This window comes from Stenella coeruleoalba (assembly GCF_951394435.1).
Source record: "Stenella coeruleoalba genome assembly, chromosome: 3".
Lineage (NCBI taxonomy): Eukaryota > Metazoa > Chordata > Mammalia > Artiodactyla > Delphinidae > Stenella > Stenella coeruleoalba.
In genome coordinates this window covers 109917290-109942717 of record NC_137148.1, presented here as the reverse complement: position 1 = coordinate 109942717, position 25428 = coordinate 109917290, and the positions used below count along the sequence as shown (strand labels likewise).

Below are 25428 nucleotides of genomic sequence, written 5' to 3'. Positions count from 1 at the left end.
CATATATCTTTACTCCTAAATCCTCAAAAATGCATGGCACTTTAATATCTGGAAGAAATCTTAGATTTTCTTATATTTAATTATATCTTTGATGTTACTGACCATTTATTCTACATTTTATGTATATGCAGGACTTGGCACGTGGCCTTGGGTATAATAGGTGCTCAGTCATTTGATGGTAGGGAGTTAAATAGATTTTCTATTGAGAGTATTTTGGTATTTGAGGTGTAAAATGCCAACATTGAAAACCTGGGGCATATGAGTTTCTGTTTCTTTTCCCTTCCCTATGTACAGCGTGCAAGGAAGTTCAGGTCTACATTCCCTTCGCGTTTTCTTTTTTTCTCTTCTTTTTTTTTGGCTGTGTTGGGTCTTTGTTGCCGTACGCAGGCTTTCTCTAGTTGTGGCGAGCAGGGGCTACTCTTCATTGTGGTGCGCGGGCTTCTCATTGTGGTGGCTTCTCTTGTTGCGGAGCACAGGCTCTAGGTGCTCAGGCTTCAGTAGCTGCAGCACACAGGCCCTAGAGTGCATGGGCTCTAGAACGCAGGCTCAGTAGTTGTGGCGCACGAGCTTAGTTGTTCCATGGCATGTGGGATCTTCCCAGACCAGGGATCAAACCCGTGTCCCCTGCATTGGCAGGCGGATTCTTAACCACTGTGCCACCAGGGAAGTCCCCCTTTGTGTTTTCTTGATATTTGTAGTCATATTGTTTCTGGGAACCCCATCACGAACTTAAAGGAAAAAAAGTTTTTCTAATCTAAAAGTAATACATGTTTATTGTAAAAAATGATGTATTAATTCAAAGCTTACTAATTGAGTACCTACTGTGTGTCAAGCACTAGGGACATAGTGGTGATAATAGTGATAGTGTTGCATCCTTTGAGCTGACATTCTCGAGCAGGATGTAGGAAATAATCAATTATATACAATTACTTCAGAAAGTGAAATGCTATTAAAAAATAAAGCCTTGTAAGAGGATAAAGAGCAAGTTTAGTGCAGGTGGCTGTTTCAGAAGATTCAAGTGGTAGAAGCTGCATCAAGTGCCCTTGTCTCTTCCTCCTTCAGTCATTCTGTTGTCCAGAGGTAGCCACTGTTAACTGTCTTCCAGAGATTTTTTCATCGATAAGCATTTACGAGGATATACACTATGATGTGTATTTGCCACTTAATAGTAACTGTGGATATCATTTTATTTCAGTAGGTAGCTTTCTCATTTTTCTGTCTGCTTGGTGTTCCCTTGTATGAATGTCTGGTAATCTAATCCTTTGTTGTTGGATATTTAGGTTGTTTTCATTTTTTAAAAGTGTGAACCCCTTGAATATGTATCTTTACATAACTGTGTGGGTATAGCTATAGGGTAAATTCCTAGAAGTTATATCACCTTTAATTTATTGTATTTTCTCAGACTACTTGATGGCTTACTTTGAACTAAATGCCAGAGATAAAACACTCCCTCCTTATTCTGATACCTCTCTCTTTCCTGCTTCTCTAACATATACATTGTGATTATATCCAAACCTCTACTTGGACATACTTGGCATATGATTAGACAGAAGGCATTGAATAAAATCAGACCTATGGCCTTTCTTGTCTGTTTTCCTCCTTGTGTGCTTTTGATAGCTCTCTTCTTATTTCCTCCACCTGACCAAAATATCCTTTCAGTGAATGGGCTCTGTAGCCAGACTACCTAGGATCAAATTTTGCGTCCATTACTTACTAAGTGTGTGACCTGGAGTAAATAACTTAATCTCTGTGCTTCAGTTTTGTCCTACATAGAGTCAGGATAATAATGGTATCTACTTCATAATGTCATTATGATGACCAGTTGAGTTACAAACATGTAAAATAACAGTATCTGGCCCATTAAAGGTACGCAGTAAATGCTGGCTGCTTTTCTTACTGTTAATCCCTTCCTCCCACTCCCACAGCAAGCTCTTCCTCAGTAGCATTTTACTAGCCTTGTGTTTGATTACAGGCTGATTTCTATAACTGTTCACAGGTCCTACCATCTTAACTCTAAGCTCCTTGAAGCTAGAGAGTGTAAACTGTTTATCTTCCTATTACCTACCCCATAACATACATAGTGCCTTGCACACACTGTGCTTAATTAATATTGATTGATTAAATATGTATACTTTTGGAGGAGCAATCACGAAACCAGCATTTATAATACAAATCTGGTTTTTAGTTGTGTAATTTTTATCCTTGACCTGCTTGAAAACAAACTGTAATAATTACATTTCAGGAGATGACGCATTCATGGCCTCCCCCTCTAACGGCTATTCATACACCATGCAAAACCGAACCTTCCAAATTTCCTTTTCCAACTAAGGTAAGTAAATGAAGTGTGTCTATATACTGTAAGAAAACTCTAAATGGCTTGACTAAAATCATGTGAATTCAGAATTATCTTGCCATTCTCATTCTAGTGGGAGATAGATAATAAATAAGTGAATAAATAGGTAAGTTTGGATAGTGATATTACTATGAAGAAAATAAAACTAGAACATAGAATCGAGATTAACTTGGATTGAGAGATACTTGGAAAATCTTTGAAGGCAACATGGGAAAGAGACTTAGAAGCTATCAATGTTTGTTGCAAACTATTATGATATGCTAGGCCACAGATGATAAGGACTTCCCAAACTGTTTGTATGAGGAACTCCTTTCCAGAAGACACAACAACCGTACTTACGTCATATGGTAAAGGTTCCTCAGACAACAGTTCCAAGCTCATCTAAAATCAGCAGATTTGGTTTTTTTACATTAATTTATACTTATACAAATAATGCAAAGATATATTCTCCTTGTGAAAGTTTGGGCAGGACCCCTAATAATAGTCTTCCCTATATTCTGTCTCCTACATCTCACCAGAGCTACTTCATACATACGTTTACAAGTCTTTTCATATACATTTACATACACATGTAATGTAATTGTTACATACTTGTATTTTCTCATTTGTTTAATTTCTGTACAGATACAGTCTACTGTATTTTTCATCAGTCAGCAATAGGTCTTAGAGATTTTTTCATGTTATTTTATGTGTGTATATATATATATAGAGAGAGAGAGAGAGAGAGAGAGAGAGAGAGAGATTATATATAGATAATATATTACATATAGAGGTATTTCAGTTCTTTTAACTGCATCCATTTTATAAGTATATCTTACTTTATTTAGCCATTTCCTGTTGGTATTTAACTTGTTGCCAAGTTAAATTGTAAACATTGCTATAGTGGATAACTTTGTTCATGCCTTCTTGTGTGCATATGAGTTTCTTTTGTGTAAAGAGCAAGAAGTATAGTTGTTGGATATTGAGGGTATATAGTTAATATATTCTCTCAAATCCCCTCCATAGTGATTGTACTAGTCAGTACTCCCACTTGTATTCTCTGTTATTCCTTACATGCACAGCACTATTTGTTATTTTAAGTACCAGTCTTTTGAGTGGGAAATGGCATTCCATTTCCTAGATTGCTAGTGAGCTTCATCATCTTTAGTCCATTTAACTTCTATGTGGATGAATTGGCCTATTTCCTCTGCCTTTTGGGCTACGTCTTTCACTGAATAAGTTTCAGCAGAATTTCTTGTTTTGTTTTGTGTTGTTTGAATTCTGGATTCAAATAATTTGTTCCATATACTGCAAATGTTTCTCCCAGTTAGAGCCCTTTTAAGTTTTATGGTCTAGAAGATTTTAATTTTGATGAATAAATTTATCTTTTTCTTCTATAAAGCTTTTGCTTTTTAATGTCTTGTTAAAGAAAGCTTTTCCTTCTCCAGGATCATAAACATATCTTCTTATTTTTCCTTTAATGTGATTGCAGTTTTGTTTTCTTTGTTTATATTTAGCCCAGTTTATTTTTGTAAGTGATGTGGGGTATATCACTCACATCTGCCTATATGTGTGCCATACCACTCTTTTACTTTCTTAAGTCAACTTTGTTTACACATAAAAAATGCACATATATTTAATGTACAGCCTCAGTTTTGATAGACATACGCACCTGTGTAACCACCACGTTAATCAAGAATTAGAACATTTCTGTCACCCCACAAAGTTCCCTCAAGTTCCTTTCCAGTCCCCCTCACCCCCACCACTGGCTGCACACAATGGCTGACCTGTTTTATGTTGCTATAGGTAAGTTTTGCTTTTTCTAGAATTTCATATAAATGTACTCCATACAGTGTATACTTTTTTGGCATATTTATTTGCGTTCTTTTGCTCAGTATATACTTTTGGAATTCTTCCATGTTCTTGAATATATCAGTAATTTTTTCCTTTTTATTCATAGTTCATTTTTATTTCTGTTGTATGAAAATACCAAAATTTATTTATCCATTCACCTGTTGATGAACATTTGGGTTGTTTCTAGATTTGGGCTATTAAGAATTAAGTATTTATAAACATTCACTAACAGTCATTTCTGTGTTTATATTTTCTTTTCTTATGGGTAAATACTGAGTCATATGGAAAAAAGTAGAATTGCTGGGTCATGTGTTAAGTGTGTGTTAAATTGATTGTATCACACTCCTACCTTATCCCACTCCCATTTCCCAGCAGTGTATGATAGTTTCATTTGTTCTACATCCTTGCCTACATTTTCTATTGTCATTCTGTTTAGTTTTAGCCATTTTAGTGGGCATGTAGAGGTATCTCATATTGATTTTAATTTGTATTTCCCTTATGACTAATGATGTTGAACCTCTTTATGAGCTTATTGGCCATTCTTTTTGAAATATCAGTTCAAACTTTGGCCTTTGCCGTGTGTGTGTGTGTGTGTGTGTGTGTGTGTGTGTGTATGTGTGTGTGTGTGTGGTGGTTGTGGTGATGCCAGAGTTGGGTGGGTGATGATTGTAGTTTTGTTTTTTCTAATAATGTCTTTGGTTTGATATCAGGATAGTGCTGGCTTCTTAAAAGGAGCAAAGAAATGTTCCCTTCATCTCTATTTTCTGAAATAATTTGTGAAATATTAGTATTAATTCTTCCCTGTATGTTTAATATAATTAATCAGTGAAGCTGTCTGTACCCCTAGTAGTCTATATTGGAAGGTTTTAAATTACAAATTAAATTTCTTTATTAAATATAGAGCTATTCAGATTTTCGATTTCTTCTTATGTCAGTTTTGGTAATTTTGTTCGTTTCAGTCAAATTTATTGGCACAGTTATTTATAATCTATACTTACTATTTAATGTCTGTAAGATATGTAGTGAAGTACTCTTTTCCCTGCTATTGGTGATTTGTAGTTTCTCTTTCTTTTTGTTTTCCTTGATTTGTCTAGCTAGACCTTTTTCAGTTTTGTTGGTCATTTCCAAGAACCATCTTTTAGTTTTTTTCAGTTTTCTGTTTCTTTGATTTTTGCTTTTACTGTGATTATCTTCTTCTTTCTACTTATTTTGAAGATTCTTTTTTTAAATTATTTATTTATTTATTTATTTATAGCTGCATTGGGTCTTTGTTGCTGCACGTGGGCTTTCTCTAGTTGTAGTGAGCAGGGGCTACTCTTCGTTGCAGTGCGTGGGGCTTCTCATTGCAGTGGCTTCTCTTGTTGCGGAGCACAGGCTCTATGTACATGGGCTCCAGTAGTTGTGGCCCGCAGGCTCTGGAGCGCAGGCTCAGTAGTTGTGGCGCACGAGCTTAGTTACTCCGCAGCATGTGGGATCTTCCCGGATCAGGGATCAAACCCGTGTCCCCTGCATTGGCAGGCAGATTCTTAACCACTGCGCCACCAGGGAAGTCCCTTTCTACTTATTTTGGGTTTAATTTGCTTTTCTCCTGATTTCTTAAGTTGGAAGCTTAGATCATAGATTGTAAACATTTCTTGTTTTAAGTATATAAAACTATCAGTTTCCCTCTAAGCCCTGTTTTAAATGTACCTCACAAATGGTGATATATTGTGTTTTTATTATCATTCAGTGCAGAATATTTCCTAATTCCCTATATGACTTCTTCTTTGTTTTATTTAGAAATATGTAGGGGGTTTTTTTGTTTTTTTTTTTTTGGTACGCGGGCCTCTCACTGTTGTGGCCTCTCCCGTTGCGGAGCACAGGCTCCGGACGCACAGGCTCAGCGGCTGTGGCTCACGGGCCCAGCCACTCCGCGGCATGTGGGATCTTCCCAGACTGGGGCACGAACCCGTGTCCCCTGCATCGGCAGGTGGACTCTCAACCACTGCACCACAAGGGAAGCCCAGAAATATGTAGTTTTATTTTCAAGTATTTGAGGATTTTCCAGATATTATTCTGTTACTGATTTCTAATTTATTTATATTCTTGTCAGAGAATATATGCTGTAGAATTTCAGTCCTTTTAAATTTATTCAAATGTTTTAAGGCCTAGTAAATGATCTCTCTTGGTGACTCTTCCATGTGCACCAGACACAGTATGTTCTATATGTGTCAGTTAGATATGGTTGGTTGAGAGTAGTTAAGTCATCTATATTTTTACTGACTTTCTATCAACTTGTCCTCTCAGTTACTGAAAGGAGAGTGATGACATCTACATCTGTATTCGTGGTTTTGTATGTTTCCTTTCAGTTTTGTCCATTTTGGGCTCATGTATTTTGGAGCTTTGTCCTTAGGTACATATATATTTAGGATTTCTGTGTCTTTCTGATGAATTGATCTCTTTTTTTCATTATAAGATTTCCCTCTATGTATCTGGTATTAATGCTTGTTCTGAAGTTTATTTTGTTTGATCATATAATAATTCTATTTTTAGTTTTCTGAGTAACCTCCACACTGTTTTTCATAGTGGCTGTACCAACTTATAGTCCCACCAACAGTATAGGAGGGTTCCCTTTTCTCCCCACCCTCTCCAGCATTTGTTATTTGTAGACTTTTTAAAAATTAATTAATTAATTTTTTGGCTGTGTTGCATCTTCGTTGCTGTGTGCGGGCTTTCTCTGGTTGCGGTGTGTGGGCTTCTCATTGCAGTGACTTCTCTTTGTTGCAGAGCACAGGCTCTGGGCACGTGGGCTGCAGTAGTTGTGGCATGTGGGCTCAGTAGATGTGGCTCACGGGCTCTAGAGCACAGGCTCCGTAGTTGTGGCGCACGGACTTAGTTGCTCCACGTCATGTGGGATCTTCCCAAGACCAGGGCTCACCCCGTGTCCCCTGCATTGGCAGGCAGATTCTTAACCACTGTGCCACCAGGGAAGTCCCTATTTGTAGACTTTTTAATGACGGCCATTCTGACCAGGGTGTGGTGGTACCTCATTGTAGTTTTGATTTGCATTTCTCTAATAATTAGCAATGTTGAGCATCTTTTCATGTGCCTGTTGGCCATCATCTGTATGTCTTCTTTGGAGAAATGCCTATTTAGGTCTTCTGTCCATGTTTTGATTGGGTTGTTTGTTTTTTTGTTGTTGAGTTATATGAGTTGTTTGTATATTTTGGAAATTAAGCCCTTGTTGGTCGCATTCTTTGCAATATTTTCTCCCATTCTGTAGGTTGTCTTTTCATTTTGTTTATGGTTACTTTTGCTGTGCTATTTAGTTTGACAATCAACTCTCCTTTGTCTGATATTCATATAAAAGCCACTCCAGCTTTTTAAGAATTTATGGTTAACATGGTTTAACATTTTCTATTCTTTTATTTTTAATCTTTTTGTGTCTTTATATTTAAAGTGAATTTTTTATAGGTGGCATATAATTGGGTCTTGATTTTTTATTTACTCTGCCCATGTAGTGTGTAATCTTGGCACATTCAAAAGATTTCCCTTGGGGCTTCCCTGGTGGCGCAGTGGTTGAGAGTCCGCCTGCCGATGCAGGGGACGCGGGTTTGTGCCCCGGTCCGGGAGGATCCCACATGCCGTGGAGTGGCTGGGCCCATGAGCCATGGCCGCTGAGGCTGTGTGTCCGGAGCCTGTGCTCCGCAGTGGGAGAGGCCACAGCAGTGAGAGGCCCACGTACAGCAAAAAAAAAAAAAAAAAGATTTCCCTTTAATGTAATCATTAGTGTTGTAGGCTTTAAATATTCCATTTGCTACTTGTTTTCTATTTGTCCCATCAGCTTTTTCTTTCTTTGTTCCCTTTCTTGAGATCCTTTTGGGTTAAATAATTATTTTTTAATATTCTGTCTCTTATATTATTTAATAACTATACCTCTTTTTTAATTGTAAGTTAAAGCTTGAGTTTATCAGAAGACTTTGAATATAAGTTTGTAATTCTGGCTAATAGCTACTTTTCCTTTTTTTCCGTAACTATTTCATTGAGATGTAATATACATACCATACAGTTCATCCATTTAAAATGTACAATTCACTGGGTTTTAGTATATTTAGAGTTGTGTAACCATCACCGCAATTATTTTAGAACATTTTCATCACCCCAGAACGAAACCTTGTACCCTTTAGCAGTCACCCGCCTGTTTCCTCCAGCCCCACTCCCCACCCCCCAGCCTCTAGGCAACCACTAATCTTACATTATATCTCTGTAGATTTGCCTATTCTGGACATTTCATATAAATACAGTCATGCAACATGTGGTCTTTTGTGACTGGATCTTCTTGTTTTTTGTTTTTTGGCTGCATTGGGTCTTCGTTCCTGCGCACAGGCTTTCTCTGGTTGCGGCGAGCGGGGGCTGCTCTTCATTGCGATGTGCAGGCTTCTCATTGCAGTGGCTTCTCTTGTTGCGGAGCATGGGCTCTACACACGTGGGCTCTGGTAGTTGTGGCATGCAGGCTCAGTAGTTGTGGCTCGCGGGCTCTAGAGCGCAGGGTCAGTAGTTGTGGCATACGGGCTTAGTTGCTCAGCAGCATGTGGGATCTTCCCAGACCAGGGATCGAACCCGTGTCCCCTACATTGGCAGGCAGATTCCAGGGATCGAACCTGTGTCCCCTGCATTAACCACTGCACCACCAGGGAAGCCTGCTGTCATTTATTAAGTTGAGGAAGTTCCCTTCTATTTTTATTTACCTGAGGGTTCTTATCAGGAATGAATTTTGGATTTTTTGAATGTGTTCTTTGAATTTATTGATATAGTGAGAGGATTTTCCTTTTTTTTTGTCTGTGAAATGGTGACTACATTGGTTAATTTTAAATTTTTAAATCAACATTACATTTCCTGGTAAAAACTGCACTTAGTCATTATGTATTATCTGCTTTATGTAGTGTTGAATTTGATTTTCAAAAAAATTTTTTTTCAGAATTTTTGCACCTATGTTCCTGAGGGATACTGGTCTGTAATTTTCTTTTCTTGTTGTCTTTGTCTGGCTTTGGTATCAGAGTAATGCTGACCTCATGGAATGAGTTGGCACATTATTCTCTCTTCTCCATTTTCTGGAATAATTTGTATAGAATTAATATTATTTCTTCCTAAATGTTTGCTAGAATTAACCAGTGAAGCCCTATGAGTATTGAGTTTCCTTTGTAGGACAGTTTTGTAAAAACTGAATTTATAATCATGTTATCTATTTCTCCTTGCATCTGCTTTGGCAGTTGTGTCTTTCAAGGGATTTGTCCATTTTATCCACTCATTGTCAAATGTTGTCAAATTTATTGATGTGAAGTTTTCAATAATTTTCTTTTATTATACTTTAAAAAATCTGTTGTGATGCCACTTGTCTTATTCCTGTTATTGGTAATGTGTTTCTTCTCTCTCTTTTTCATCTGTCTAGAGGTTTGTAAGTTTTATTGATCTTATTTTTAAAAAACTGCTTTTTTTCCCTCTCTCCATTGTTTTTCAATTTTGTTGCATTGATTTCTACACTGATCTTTATTACTTTTTTGTTCTGCTTTGTTTTGCTTTATTTTGCTCTTCTTTTAAAAAAATTCTTAAACTGGAAGCTAAGGTTGTTGATTAGAGATCTTTCTCACTTTCTAATATAGGATTTTAATGCTATAAACTACCTTCTAAGTAATGTTTTGTTTACATCCCAGAGATTTTGATATGTTTTCATTTTTGTTCAGTTCAACATAACTTTTTGTTGTTGTTGTGTTTATTTTGTTGTGTTTTGTCCACATCATGCATGGCATGCAGGATCTTAGTTCCCTGGCCAGGGATCCAAGTTGTGCCCCCTGCAGCGGAAGCACGGAGTCCTAACCACTGGACCGCCAGGGAATTCCGTCAACAGAAACGTCTGCTTTCTTTGATTTCTCCTTTGTTCTGTGGGTTATTCTGAAGTGTCATTTAGTTTCCAAATATTTGGAGATTTTTTCCATATATCTTCTGTTATTGATTTGTGGTTTAATTCCATTGTGGTCAGAGAACATACTTTGTGTGACTTGAATCCTTTTACATTTGTTAAGACTATTTTATGGCCCAGAATATTGTCTCTTCTGGTAAATGTTTCGTGTACCCTTGAAAAGAGTGTACCATTGTCAAGTGGAGTGTCCTGTAAATGTCAATTAGATCAAGTTAGTTATGGTGTTATTCAAGTTTTCTGTGTTTTTATTCTTTTTTATTCTCGTTCTGCCAATTATTAATTTATAGTTAATCTCCAGCTATTACTTTGAATTTGTCTCTTTGTCCTTACTTATTCATTCCTGCTTTTTCAAGTTCTGCTTTTAGGTGCTTAAACATTTGGGATTGTGATTAGCTCTAGATGAATTGGCCCCTTATCATTATGAAATGACCTCCCTTTAATCCTGATATTATTCTTTGCTATAAAATTTACTTTGCCTGATATTAATATAACCACTTAGCTTTCTTTTGATTAATGTTAGGTTGTATACCTTTTTCTATCCTTTACTTTTAACCTGTGTTCTTACATTTAAAATGCATTTCTTATAGGTAACGTAATTTTGTCTAGAGCTTTTTTGTATTCAGTCTGACACTCTCCTTTTTTGGGGGGTATTTAGTCCATTTATATTTAATGTGATTATTGATATGGGTGGGTTTATCTCTGCCATCTTGCTTTTTGATATCTACCTGCCCCATCTGGTCTTTTTTGCCTTCTTTTTGGATTGAGTATTTCTTATTATTACATATCAGTTTTGGCTTATTAGCTGTCATTCTTGTGTTATTGAATGTTTACTTCAGGGTTTGTAGAATGTATCTTTAACTTACTGAAATCTGTCTCAAGTAATACTAAGCCATTCTTTTCTATCATATAAAAATTTCTCAACATTATGCTTGTGTTTTTCACTTCTCCGCATCTGTTGTTGCATACATTTACTTTCATGTAAGTTATAAACCCCACAAAATTGTTAATCATTTTTAAAGTCTGTTATTTTTTAAAGAGATTTAAATAATAGGAAAAAAAGGCTTTTGTATTTCCCCATATAGTTACCATTTCATTTGCTCTTTCTTCCTTTGTGTTAATCCAGATTCCTCTCTGGTATCATTTTCCTCCTACCTGGAGGACTTCTTTAACTTTTCTTTATAGTGCTTATTTGCTGGTGATAAATGCTTTTAGCTTTTGTATGTCTCAAATAAATTTTTATTTCACCTTTTCTTTTTTGTTTTTAAGATACTTTCACTAAATATAGATTTCTAGGTTGAAGATGTTGATCCATTGTCTTCTGGCTTGCATTGTTTCTGATAAGTAATTTATTGTTGTTCTTTCTTCATCTGTGTATAATGTGTCTTTTTTTTTTTTTCTGGCTGCTTTTAAGAGTATTCTGGTTGCAACTGATTTTAAGTTGTTCATTTATGATGTGTTTTGGTGTGATTCTCTTCATCTTTCTTGTGCTTGGGTTTGTTTGATTTTAGCTTCTTGGAACTTTGGGTTCATAGTTTTCATCATATTTGGAAAAATTTTTCTATTACTACCTCAAAATATGTTTCTGTACTCACTTCTTTCCTTTTTTCCTCTTTAGAGACTCCAATTACATGTATATTGGGCCTCTTGAAGTTGTTCAACAGTGTAGCAATGTGCTCTTCATTTTTCTCAATCTCTTATCTTTTGTTGTTTCATTTGAGTTCTTTCTATGGCTGTATCTTCAGGTTCAGTAAACTTTTGTTCTGCATTGTCTAGTTTGCTATTAATCCCATTTGACATATTTTTAATCTCAGATATTTTAGTTTTCATCTCTGTAAACCTGGTATGTTTATGTGTTTTATCAAACAGATACTAAGTTCTTACTATGTTTCAGATACTAAATTTGACAATGTATTTTTTTTAAATTTTATTTATTTACAGTATTTTTGGTCACGCCATAGGGCTAGTAGGATCTTATTTCCCATACCAGGGACTGAACCTGAGCCCTCTGCAGTGAGAGCGTGGAGTCCTAACCACTTGGACGACCAGGGAATTCCCGAGAATGTATTTTTTATTGCAATGCTTTTTCTTTTTTTCCAGCTTTAAAAAAATTTTTTTTAAATTTTATTGAAGTATAATTGATTTACAATGTTGTGTTAATTTCTGCTGTATAGCAGTGATTCAGTTACACAAACATATACATTCTTTTTCGTATTCTTTTCCATTATGGTTTATCATGGGATATTGAATATAGTTCCCTGTGCTGTACAGTAGGACCTTGTTGTTTATCCATTCTGTATATAATAGTTTGCATCTGCTAATCCCAAACTCCCAATCCATCCCTCTCCCACCCCCTCCTCCTTGGCAACCACAAGGCTGTTCTTCATGTCTGTGAGTCTGTTTCTGTTTCATAGGTAAGTTCATTTTTGTCATATTTTAGATTCCATATACAAGTGATATCATATGGTACTTGACAGTGTATTCTTTTTTAAAAAAATTTTTATTTATTTATTTGGCTACATTGGGTCTAAGCTGTGGCACGTGGGATCTTCGTAGCGGCATGTGGAATCTTTCATTGTGGTGTGTGGACTCTTTGTTGTGTCATGCAGGCTTCTCTCTAGTTGTGGCTTACGGACTGTAGAGTGCAAGGGCTCAGTAGTTGTGGCACGTAGGCTTAGTTGCTCCGCAGCATGTGGGATCTTAGTTCCCCAACCTGGGATCGAACCTGCGTCCCCTGCAGTGGAAGGCAGATTTTTAACCACTGGACCACCAGCACATCCCTGAAAATGTATTCTTTATTGGTGACACTTTTAGTTAGAAAGGTGAGGGCAAAAGAACGATTGCAGTGGGCTCAAAAAGTATTGGAGGCAATGATTATATAAATGGAGATTTTCTTTTGAGGCATTGTCTGTAAAAGGGAGCAGAGAAATGTGGTGGTGCCAAAAGGGTATGGTGATATTATCAGGGGGGCATTTTTTATAAGATGAGGACATTTTATCGTATTTATATGCTGATGAAAATGATTTTGTAAAAAAGGAAAAACAAGTGATATATGGGAAAGAGAGAAGGTAACCTTAGGAAATCTCCACAAGAGGGATTGACATTCATGCCCAAGTAGAGAAGATTGGCCTTAGAATAGAGCACAATTAGGTCATTCTTTTTCACAGGAGGGAAAGCAGAGTGAATGGGTGTAGTTAGAGATAGGTAGGTAGATTTTCCAGTGATAGTTTCAAGCAAACTAAAGCTTTTGACTGCCTTTACTCATATTCACTGTATGTTCTGAACAATCCCTGGCAGTGTTCTAGGTGCTGTACACGCAGCACTGAACCATTTAGATGGCGTCAATGTGTAGAATAGTTCCTAGCACATAATAGCTATTCAGTAAATGTTTATTGACTGAATTTGGGTATATATACTCAGGTAACTGTGTTTAGATTTTTGATATTTATTAAACAGCTCAGTTAGCTGCTTAATGATTATTGCTTTGGTTGGGTTGCTTTTACAAGGTTTTGCTCTTTTATAGCTTGTCTCATGCTCTGAATTTTCAGTGAATACAGCTTCACATATAATATAGCTTAAAGCTTTATATGAAGCTTTAATAGGTATTTATTCTCCTTGTGCACTGACCATATGGACTAAGTCTAATGAGCGGACAGAGAAGGGACAAAGTTTTGATACTCAGGGAATTTGGAGACGGCATCCTAGAGAAGATGACAATAACCGGGATTAGAGCGGGAAGTGCAGGAGTGCCAGAAGCACATGGGAAGAAGAGGACCACAACAGAGAAGATTTCCTACCCATTAACAGATCTGAAAGAGCAGTTCACAGTCATGGGTGAGAATTTGAGTTTAAGAACATACTTGGAGAGCTAGTTTATTAGTGAATCACTATCATTTGCTTAACCATTCTTTATCTGTGCCATTTAAAAGCAACACAACAACAACAAAAAAATCCAGTCTGTTCCATGTTGTTCTCCAGCTACTCCTCCACTTTAGAGTTAATCTTATTAAAGAGTGGTTCATATTTGCTGTCTATATACTTTCCTCCATTTAATCCTCAGTGCAAGCTGATCTTGCTTTCACTCTCAGTGTCTCACCAAAAACATTAAGATCACCAGGGGCCCATTTTGGCAACTCCAATTAATGTTTTTCATTTTTTATCTTCATTGAGCTTCTCATGAGTATTGAATGTTGTTTAACCTATTTCTTCCTTGTCTCCCACTATACACTGCTCATCTAGATTTACTTTGTTTCTTCAGTTGCTCATTTTTCTCTTCTGTCTCTCCCTCTACCATTAAAAGTAAGTTTTCCGGGCATTGTGTTGAGTACTATAAGAGAATTCAAAAGAAGAAATGTGTTCTGCCAATGTGTCAAGCATTTGGTTGTGGAAATGAAGTAATACAAAAGAAAGAAAAAAGAATTACATGTTAGTGTTTAATTGGATGCACAGTTAAACATGAGGAGAAGTCATTTTTCTCCCAACCAAAAAGCAAAGAGAAAAACAAGCATGGTTCTCTTCTGCTGTTCCATATCTTAGTGAAGCTAGAAAACCTTATAGGAGTTATGTTTGGCACTTTGCTCTTCATCACACCTCATAGACTGTCACCAAGTCCTAATGATTTTAACTCCTTTAATGCATTTCAATTTCATTCATTTTTCTCCATCTTTATTGTTACCGCTGTGGTAAGTCAGTGGTCTCCAGAGTGGAAAACATATACCCCAGTGTTGTGTGCATTAGAGAATGGGGGATGGGGGTGAAAAGTTTATTCTTATTTTTTAGTTCTAAAAATCCCAATTTATTTGCTTTTTAATTTTAAAAGAAAAATCAAATACGTACATTTTGCTGTCTCTTGATCCAAATGGCAGATGGTCACATTTTATGTCTGGTATGTGAGGTATCCCAAGAGAAGTTTAGGTCTTTTCAATATGGAAAATTGATAGAGTTGTTTTCATTCATTTGTTCTTCCTAGCTGTGTCATATTGCAGTTTTAAGTGTGCTTGGTTAAGATGATTTACAGATTGTATTAACTGGTTTTAATTCAACTAATCTTCACTAATGCACAAATGGCTTAAAAGACCTACCTGCAGTGAAACTACTGGATGAAAGTAACACTAAAATGCATTTCTGACCAAACAAGAAAATGGCAGAGTTGAGATTGTCCTTCTCCTGTTATGAGCTCTTCATCTGCCACTACAAAGTAGAAACAAAGATGCCATAAGCAGAAAAAATGCATGTTTATCATTAACCTTGCCTTTAGTGTATATAGCAAGTGCCTTGAGATAGTAACTGATGAAACTGAAAGCATCATAATTTGTACTTAGTGATATTTTTGAATTATGTGGTATTCAGTTCAGTCGTTATACGTAGATCAGGCCTAATAAAATTTTATTAAAAACTTCTTTTGATGTTTCTCCCAGTGTTCTATAATCTTTGTTTAAAAACTCAGTCTTTTTACTCCAATGAAAATGACTGAAATCCACTACAGAGAGAACACAGAGAAAACATACTAAAATGCGTTCTTTTGTCAGGAAACACTATTGAAACAGGCTTAGAAAGCAAAGCTAAAGATTCAAGAAACAAATATTAGAATAAATCATGCAGTGTACAAAGTTAGCTATATATAGATTGATGAAGGTGCAGGTGCTTCTGGTAGTTTAAGATATTGTTAGATTCTTTTTTAGTTATAAAATACTTGAAAAGCAATTTTTTGTGTGTATACCACTCAAAGAAAGATATAACAGAAGTTAAATCCTAAAGTATAAATAATTTTTCTTCCTCCTTCCTTCATGGAGAACCTGTGTGGCACTCCCAGATACCTTTTATACTAATGCAGAAGTTCACTGATTATTTGTTTAATGACATAAGAAGTTAGCTCACTTATAAAAAAAAAAAAAAGAAAAGAATTCATCGAAAGGCAGTGCTTAATCCATAATGATTCTGAAGAATATCTGGCTCTGACCTAGTTGCCCAAACCACTACAATGTTAGTATTTTAAAATAATCACATCAAAAATAAATGTAGTCTCTGTACCTCTCTATCTTGAATTATATAAACGCATAATTCAAGCTAAAAAAACCATGAATTAGACATCTCCTTCCCTTCCTTTCTCTCCCTCCCTCTTCTCTCCTTCCTCCCTCCCTCCCTCCTTTCTCCCTCTCCCCTCTTCCCTCTCACTCTTTCACACACAAGTCCCAAATACATTAGATCTTTTCATAACATATTTAAAATAATAATAAATTAAACCCTCTTCTTAGAATAAAATTGATGTCTTAATGAGTGAAAAAGTGACTGCCTCAAGCTAGGAAAACAGGATTTAAAAAATAATGTCATTACTATGTATTTTTTATTGTTGACAGAAACTATGACGATTGTCATATGTGCAAACTTTAAAGACTTAGAAACAGAATTTTCTAACTTCAGTGGGTTTTGAACCTATTTCCTAAAAATATTAAACCACAACCGTTTATTTTCTTGAAAACCTGTTTTGTATCATTGAACATTGGAAATCTATTAGCTCAATTTCAACAGAAACCTTTGCATAATTAAGGTATAAATTGAAATTTTGATATCGTGATTTAGTAAGTATAGCACTTCCATTTGTATAGCTGTGTCTTTGTGATGTCCAATGAAACCAAATATCAAGCCAGTTTTGGTGTCAGACCTTTGAAGCACTATATATTTTGTGTGTGTGTAAGAAAAGTGTTGTTGTCATTGATAAATATAATTTTTAAATTACTCTAGAATATTATCTGAGCCCTTTAAAATTTCAGTATTTTGGTTTTACATAATATATACTAGTTAAATAACAATGCATACAGTATATGTATTTGGGAGATACAAATGCAAAAATTTCTTAGTGGTGGGAGGTACATGATCAAAAAAGCTTGGAGACCAGTTTGTTTAAGCTGTTGTCATCTCCTATTTGTACCACTGCAGTTATCTCCTAACAAATATCTTTACTTCCATTCTAGATTTCTCAAAGCTGTTCTCTACTTAATAGCCAAGGTAATCATCACAATATGCAGATGTGCTTGTATAATTCTTCTGCTTAGTAAATTGCACACACACACAAATCTTTAATATGGTCTATAAAGTCTATAAACTATGTGATCTAGCCTCTCTGGTCCTGAGTCTAGTTTCTTAACCCTCTTCCTTCTGTACTTTCTCCTCCCATGGGCTGCCTTTAAGTTCTTTATACTAGCTGTGCTTCTGTTCTTTCTTGCCTTTACACATGCTTTTCTCTCTACCCTAAACACTTAACCTTTCCCTTCGTTTCCCAGTTTACTTCCTACATAACCGTCAAATTTCATATTGAACAGTACATACTCAGGGAAGCCTTTGTTCATTTTCCCAATCAGGGGTGTGTGTGTGTGTGTTTGTGCGTGTATGTATGTATCTGTATGTGTCTGTTTCGCGTGCACACACACACACAATTGTAAGCTCTTTTATAATGCTGTGTAAGCATTTGCCCTTCATTGTACTTAACACAATTGCTATTTTACCGTGATTTGCATGAGTAGTTGCAAAGATATTCATTGACATTAAGCTCCATGAGGACAAGGCCCATGTTAGTTTTTGCTTAATTCTGTTTTTCCAGTACTTAGATATGTGAGTGAATGTTTTATCAAGGAGTTTGGGTTTCATCCCTAGGAAAAACAAAGAGCCATTGGAGGCTCTGTGAAAAATAGGAGTAATTATGACAAATACTAAGACTTGGGCTTTAGAAAGGTCAACTAGAGGCTATAGCTGAGTGAAGGAGAGAGAGACTAGAGCCAGGAAAATCCATTAGATGGCCATCGTAGATGAAGAGAGGTGAGGACCTAAAGTCTTTGCAGCGTAGATGGAGAGGAGAAGGTGTTGCATGTAGTAGATGGTCTGGAGACAGAATCCAGTAGCATTGGTAACTAGCTGACTGATTATTGTCAGAGCTGAGGGGACGGAGTCAGAGATTACTTAAAAGCTTGGGCTATTAAACTTTTAGGCCATTTACTAGGTAAATGAGTATAAGACAATTAGCCTTTCAAGGGGGGTGGAGAATTCTCTTCATTTTTAATAAGATTCACAGGAGTGACCTCTTGGCCACTGCTGTATTTAAAGAGTGTTTTAGAATAGCTTTATTGAGATATAATTCACATACCATACAAATTATCCATTCAGAGTATACAATTAAATGGTTTTGATTATATTTATAGACATATGCAACCATTACAACAGTCAATTTTAGAACATTTTGGAAAATCCGTGGTGGTCCAGTGGTTAGGACTCTGTGCTTTCACTGCCAAGGGCCTGGATTCAGTTCCTGGTTGGGGAACTAAGATCCCACAAGCCACATGGCACAGCCAAAACTAAACAAACAAACAAATAAATAAATAATTTTTTAGAACATTATCACCTCAAAAGGAAACTCCCTACTGTTTAGCTATCAACCTTTTCCCCTCTGTTCCCCTCCCAGTGCTACCCAACTACTAATCTGTTCTCTATAGATTTCCCTTTTCTGGACATTTCATGTAAATGGAATCATATCATATATGGTCTTTTGCAACTGGATTCTTTCACTTGGCATAATGTTCAAGGTTCTTCCAAGTTGTAGCATGTATCAGTTCCTTCATTATTTTTTATGGCCAAATAATATTCCATTGTATAGATGTATATCATTTTGTTTCTGAATTCATCAGCTGATGGACATTTGGGTTGTTTTGAGCTTTTTGTTTTGTTTTGTTCTGAGCTTTTGCCTACTATGAATAATACTTCTGTAAACCTTTGTATGCAAGTTTTTGTGTGGACATATGTTTTTGTTTCACTCGGTTATACACCTGGGGGCAGAATTGCTGGGTCATATGGTAACTCTATGTTTAATCATATGAGGTACTGCCAGAATGTTTTCCAAAGCAGCTAGCCGCACCATTTTGTATTTCCCATTAGGCTTTCAATTCCTCCACATTCTTGTCAACACTTGTGATTATCTGTCTTTTTGATTCTAGTCATCCTAGTAAGTGTGAAGTGGTTATCTCATTGTGGGTTTGATTTGTATTTCCCCCCAGTGACAAATGATGTTGAACATCTTTTCATGTGCTTTCTGGCCGTTTGTATATCTTTTTTGGAGAAATATATAGTCAGATCCTTTGCCCCCTTTATCATTGGTTTACTTGACTTTTATCATTGAGTTGTAAGAGCTCTTTATATATTGTAGATACCAGTCTCTTATCAGATATATGATTTGCAAATATTTTCTCCCAATTTGTGTGTTGTCTTTTCACTTTTTTTTCTTAGAATATTTTTGTTTTTATTGGCATTATTATTATTTTATGGTAGTGTCTTTTCACTTTCTTGATGGTGTCCTTTGAAGTACAAAAGTGCTTAATATTGTTTTTGGGGTTTTTTTGCGGTATGCGGGCCTCTCACAGCTGTGGTCTCTCCCGTTGCAGAGCACAGGCTCTGGACGCACAGACTCAGCGGCCATGGCTCACAGGCCCAGCCGCTCCGTGGCACGTGGGATCCATCCGGACCGGGGCACGAACCCGCGTCCCCTGCATCGGCAGGCGGACTCTCAACCACTGTGCCACCAGAGAAGCCCAAAAGTTCTTAATATTGATGAAATCCAATTTACCTGTTTGTTTCTTTTGTGTCTTGTGCTTTTGGTGTCATGTAAGAATTCTTTGCCAAATCCAAGGTCATTAAGATTTGGGCACTACATTTTCTTCTAAGAGTTTTGTAGTTTTATCTCTTATCTCTTACATTTAGGTCTTTGATCCATTTCAAGTTAATTTTTTTTAATATTGTCTGTGGTAAGCATCCGACTTCATTCTTTTGCATATGGCTGTTCACTTGTCCCAGAACCTTTTGTTGAAAAGAGAATTCTTTCCCTGTTGGATGGTCTTCACACCCTTGTTGAAAATCAGTTGACAATTGATGTAGGTTTACAGTTTTTTTTAACACCAAAACTATATTTTAGCTTAGATACTGTTAGGATTTCTCTTTCACAGATAATTCTGTCATTAAAGGAAGATTGTGCTTATTTTTAAGTAAGCTGTTACAGATGTTAGGGATATTTGTGTAATCTTAGTACTACATTGTGTACCACAGACTTCACCTAGAAAAATGCACAATTTGCACTTGTGAAACAGCTGTTCTGATCTTTAAAGTTGAGTTTGGAAAGTCATGTTTCTTTCACGGACAGTGACGTTTTGGTTTTCTTTTCTTTTTGGCTTTCTTTTTACGGATGCTTCCTGAATGCCAGGCACTGTGCTAGTAGGGCTTACAAAGAAGTATATAAAACGAGTATGGAAAATCTCTTCCTCAGTTTGCTAATTGTAAGATATTGGGAGCAGGGAGAGGAAGTAAAATGACATGGGAATAACATAGTAGGAGTTGCTAGTTCATAAAAGTGGTATATTTTGAGTCTATATAGTTTGTACAGCTATTTTCACTCTAGTATATGGTTATTAGTATTACTTTTTTAAAAATAATATTTTCTTAAGACCAAGAATTAAATTAGGATATGAGTACCATGGATGCTGCTGAATAGAAATGAATGATAAAGACTTACATAGCTTGATGCTTTTTGTATTAAGCTCTGGGAAACTCTGTTATTGACCACAAAATTGCTGAGGCTGATCAGATGGAATCATTAAATTCTTTTGGTGTTTTTTTCTTTTATGCATTCTTAGGAACTCAACAGGATCTTTCATTGAATTAGCTGGAATTGAATAGTTTAATTTGAAGCATTTTTCTCTAATGAACCTTTTTCTCTTAATGTCACTATACAATTTTATGTCCCTTTTTCTTAGGAGTCTCAGCAGTCCAATTTTGGCCCTGGAGAACAAAGTGAGTATTTCTTTTCCTCTTGGTTTTCAAATTAAGCTGTTTGTTGCACATTCATTTCTCATGGTCACATCATGTATTTCTTTAATAATTCTTTTGTATGTCGTATCCCAGTTTTTAAAATTTTTTTGGCCACACCGCATGGCATGTAGGATCTTAGTTCCCCGACCAGGGATTGAACCTGCATCCCCTGAAGTGGGAGCGAGGAGTCTTAATCACTGGACCACCAGGGAAGTCCCTTATCCCAGTGTTTATCTGATGATCAGTAATGGATTGAACTGAATCTTGGCTTGAAAGATGAAGAATTAAAGATCATTGGAGATCAAAATTAACTGTTTTTACTAAGTATTTGAACTAATAGTTCAGAGTTCATGAATTCAATTTGATGGGCACCTCATAACCCCAAGAGCCATACTTCTGTCTTTCCATCTCCTTCATGAAGATACTGGGTTCTATTATGGTAAAACTCCAGGCAAGAAGGAGTCATTGTAGCTTACCATGGCTCTTCTCTTCCCATATCTATATTTATCTATTCTTCCTGGGTGTTTTTGGCTGGGAAGAAAGTCTCCTGTCTGCTACACAACTCCCCTCCACCTCCACTCTCTTGGCCTCTCAAAAGAACTTGAGGGGAAGATAGCCTTGGGGAATTCAAGTGTGATTCAAAGAGTTGATGGCTGTGTGAATTGGTAATGGTAAGGTCAGGAACCTTGCAAACGTTTGGGCTTCACCATATAGCTCTTTAACAAAACAAATGTTCTTTTGCCAAGAGCAATAACTTTTCAGGTAGATTTACTCTGGTAATAAGCTATTTTGGGAGATTAATATGTGGAGCATTTTAATCCTTAGTTGTCTTTAGTTATCTTAAAGCAGAGACAAAACTAGAAGAATATCCATTTTAAGGTTAACAAACTTTTTATGTATCTGTTTCTTCGTTCTGCCTTAAAGCTGCAGTTACAGGAAAAAAAGGGCCCAACATTGTTGATATACAGCAAATAGCTAGCTGTAGGCCAGAAAGTTTACATTTTCTCTTAAAATCTTCTAAGAATGTCTCATCCTTACTTCTCCCCTTCCCCCATTCTCTCTCCCCAAAGCTCCCTATTGGCACCCGGGCTCATAAGCTTCACCTACTCTTTTATTACCTGTATATTTCACTTAATTTATTTTAGAACTGTTTTTATATCAGTATAAAGCTCTAGTTCATTATTTTTAAAAAGCAAAATTGTATTATATTGTTGAAAGTATTGTAATTTGTTTATCTAGTCCCCTGTAGATGGACATTGGTTTCCAGTTTTTGCTGTTGCAAATCATACTATAATAAACTGTGTGTGTGTGTCTGTGTGTGTCCGCGTGTCTGTGTGTTTATGTATTCCTCTAGATATACCTGTAAGGTAAATTCCTTTCCTTATAATTGCTAGGTCAGTGGATATGTGCATTTACAGTATTGGTAAGATAATATTATCAGATTGCTCTCCAGAAAGATTGTATGAGTTTAGAGCCCTACCAATGACATAGGAACATGCCTATTTCCACCAGTATTTCATATTATCGCATTTTAAGGTGTTAACCAAATTGATGGATGAAGAATTTTATCCCAATTTTATGATTTATATTTCTTTGAGGTTATATTGATAGATATTTAAAAATATAAATAGCCATACTATAGTTGCTGATTTCTGCATTCCTTTTTGTTCCAGAAAGATATAATCCTTCTTCTAAAACTTCCAGTGGGCACCAGTCTAAATCGTAAGTTTATGGCTTAGTAAGTTTAATGTTTGTCTTTTTTTGCTAAAAGTCTAACTGTAGTCTCGATATTTAGAACAACACTTAGAAATATGTACTTAATCTTTTAAGGCAGCGGTAGGCAAACTTTTATATAAAGGGCCAGATAGTGAAATAGTTTAGGCTTTAGGGGCCAAATGGTTTCTGTCTCAACTACTCAATTCTGCAGTTGTAGCATGAAAGCAGCCATAGACTATGGGTGTGGCTATGTTCCAATAAAACTTTCTTTACAAAATAGGTCTAGATTTCGCTTGTGGATCATAGATTGCCTACCCCTGATCTGCGATTGCGATTACACTTTTTTCTCATCTTTCAGAAGTGTGTGTGTGTTTGTGTGTGTTGATAGCTTGTTTTTAATTTTAAAAAAAACATGAAAAAGTATAGGATTCTTCTTAGTATGCCCTCCATTTGACCACTAAGTGTAGAATATTAAAGCAACATAGTTCATACTGTATAAGTTTTCCTGCTTTTATTTTGTAGGTAGACCCAGGAATATATTGACTTGACCAAAAAGTTCATTGGGGTTTTTCTATAACATCTTACGAAAAACCCGAATTAACTTTTTGGCCATCCCAATAAATCAAAATACGATAGGGTTGTATATTGGATGATAATAAATTCCAAGCTTAAAGAATGAACTAACTACTGAATTCCTGAGACCACAATTTAACCCAATGATTAAAACAAAATTCTAAAGAAACTGGCCACAGTGCTAGCTTTATACCATAACCACAGTCTATACTGATAACCTCAGCCTCTTCAGCTAAACATAGTGGGAGCTGAGAATGAAAATATATGAATGCAAGGAGATTAGCCTCACTGCTGAAGAATTCAAATTATGTAAATTCCTATTTATCATGTTTATTCATGGGCAGAAAACTGATGGGAGCTTACCATGTATGTGCATATCACTTTGGTTGCTGACAGAACAAAAGCATGAAGGACCTTGAGCGGTCTGGTAAAAGCTTTGACATATTCACATGTGTAAACAGGTTCACTGAGCTGCCATTATTAAAGCATAAGGGCTGAGAGAATTCAGAGTAAGTACATTTCTTTACAGGAAATCAGTCATAAAGATGCACTAAGCCCTTGTCCAAAAGAAAAAATTCTTTCTCTCTGTCCCACTTAATTGGTCATCCTTAGAACACTTTTCCTAATTCTGTAAGCATGTGGTTACTTTGTTTCAAGGTGATCTTTTATGTGGTACTCTGAATTTGGGATCAGATTTAGAAACTCAGGTTAAGCTTTGAGCGGGGAGTATAAGTAGTTGTTGGAGTGAAAGAAGATTTCCTTTCCGCTGATTGGAGACTGTCATGAAATTTTAAGAAGAAAGGTAAATGGAGCTAGTGGTAATGAGAAATTAAACATTTTCTAGTTGTAGTTCTCCCTAAGCTTTGTATTAATTTTTCCTTTCTTGTAAAAAGGCAAGGAGTGTTTTGTGGTTCATTACTCAGTTTTTAATTTTGGTCTTATGGCCTTAAGGAAAATTTAAATCTGTAATTTTACTTTCAAAAACTAATTCCAGAAACTATCAACTTATAGTATTTATTTGTGGTTTTTTTGATCAAGGAAGATTTGGAGACTGGAGTTTATTTTTAATTTATACATGGTTATTTCTCTTGTATAACCAAGGTTCTTACCCAAAATTGTTACATCTGCAAGGATCAGTCGTCTTTCATAGCAAGGCATTTATGAACTAGAACTTTGACTGTGTGTTCTGGTTTTCACAATCACCCAAATGTACATATCTCTTCATGAAACATTGGGGACAGTGAAAGAGAATTGCTGATGCTTTCATTTTATCTTCCTTCCTTTTAGGAGTTATATTTCTCTAGTGGACTGTTGGGTATGCATATGGTCATTTGTTTTAATAATGGAAGAGTTTGTGTGTATGCAATTGGAGAAAAGCTAGAGATAACAGAAGTGAGTATAAGAGTTTGTGGAAGGTAGCTTTTGTTTAATTAGAAAAGAAAGATGAATATTGTACTTATGGAAAAGTGAGCTTCCAAAACTGTTAAATTCCACCTTTCTTAATTTTTTACTCTAGATGTGCACCAGACCAGATAGAGTAAGACTTACTTGTTGTTTTCTTTATTTTTCAAGTAAATCTTTGGCTACCACAGTGATTATTCCTAGAATTATTGGTAGATATTTAATACTCTGGTATGCCATGATGAAGTTCCAAAAATAATAATTCTTTCTGCGTTTTCCTTTTAGTATGTTAAAAGATGACTTAAAACTAAGCAGCAGTGAAGACAGTGATGGGGAACAGGTGTGTCTACTACTATATAATTTTGCCAGTTTCATACAGTGTTTTCATTGTAGTTTATAAGAATTATAATTGAATAATACATTTATGATTCAGTTATTTAAAATAAGTTCCTTCCTGCTGTCTGACACTAGAATGTTATAGTTTTCCACTTTGTCTTTAAACCTCCATTTTTTTCTTATTTAAAAAAACTGGCTTTTCCTTAATACTTATCATATATCAGAATATACTCATGAAGCATGAGATTGTTGACAAGAACTATTAACACAGCTTTTAATCTTATCCTGGCAATTATTCTTTAGGTAAAAACAGTATTTTTGTAAGTGTTAAGTGACCATTGATGCATACATTAGAGAAGCCAGTTTTTCTATTAAGATTTCAGATATTGTTCACATCAAGCAGATAGAGTACTATTTATTC

At 35.9% G+C, this 25428-nt stretch overlaps 1 protein-coding gene across 2 annotated transcripts in view; it reads left to right on the top strand.

Moving 5' to 3' along the window:
• AFF4 (ALF transcription elongation factor 4) overlaps positions 1-25428 on the top strand; it is a 92839-nt gene that overhangs the window by 37531 nt on the left and 29880 nt on the right. For both annotated transcript variants that reach the window (XM_079918963.1, XM_079918962.1), the window contains exons 6-9: positions 2243-2329; positions 20927-20963; positions 22655-22703; positions 24957-25011. In XM_079918963.1, coding sequence (XP_079775089.1) covers positions 2243-2329; positions 20927-20963; positions 22655-22703; positions 24957-25011 — 228 coding nt within the window. The remainder of the gene's footprint in view (positions 1-2242; positions 2330-20926; positions 20964-22654; positions 22704-24956; positions 25012-25428) is intronic.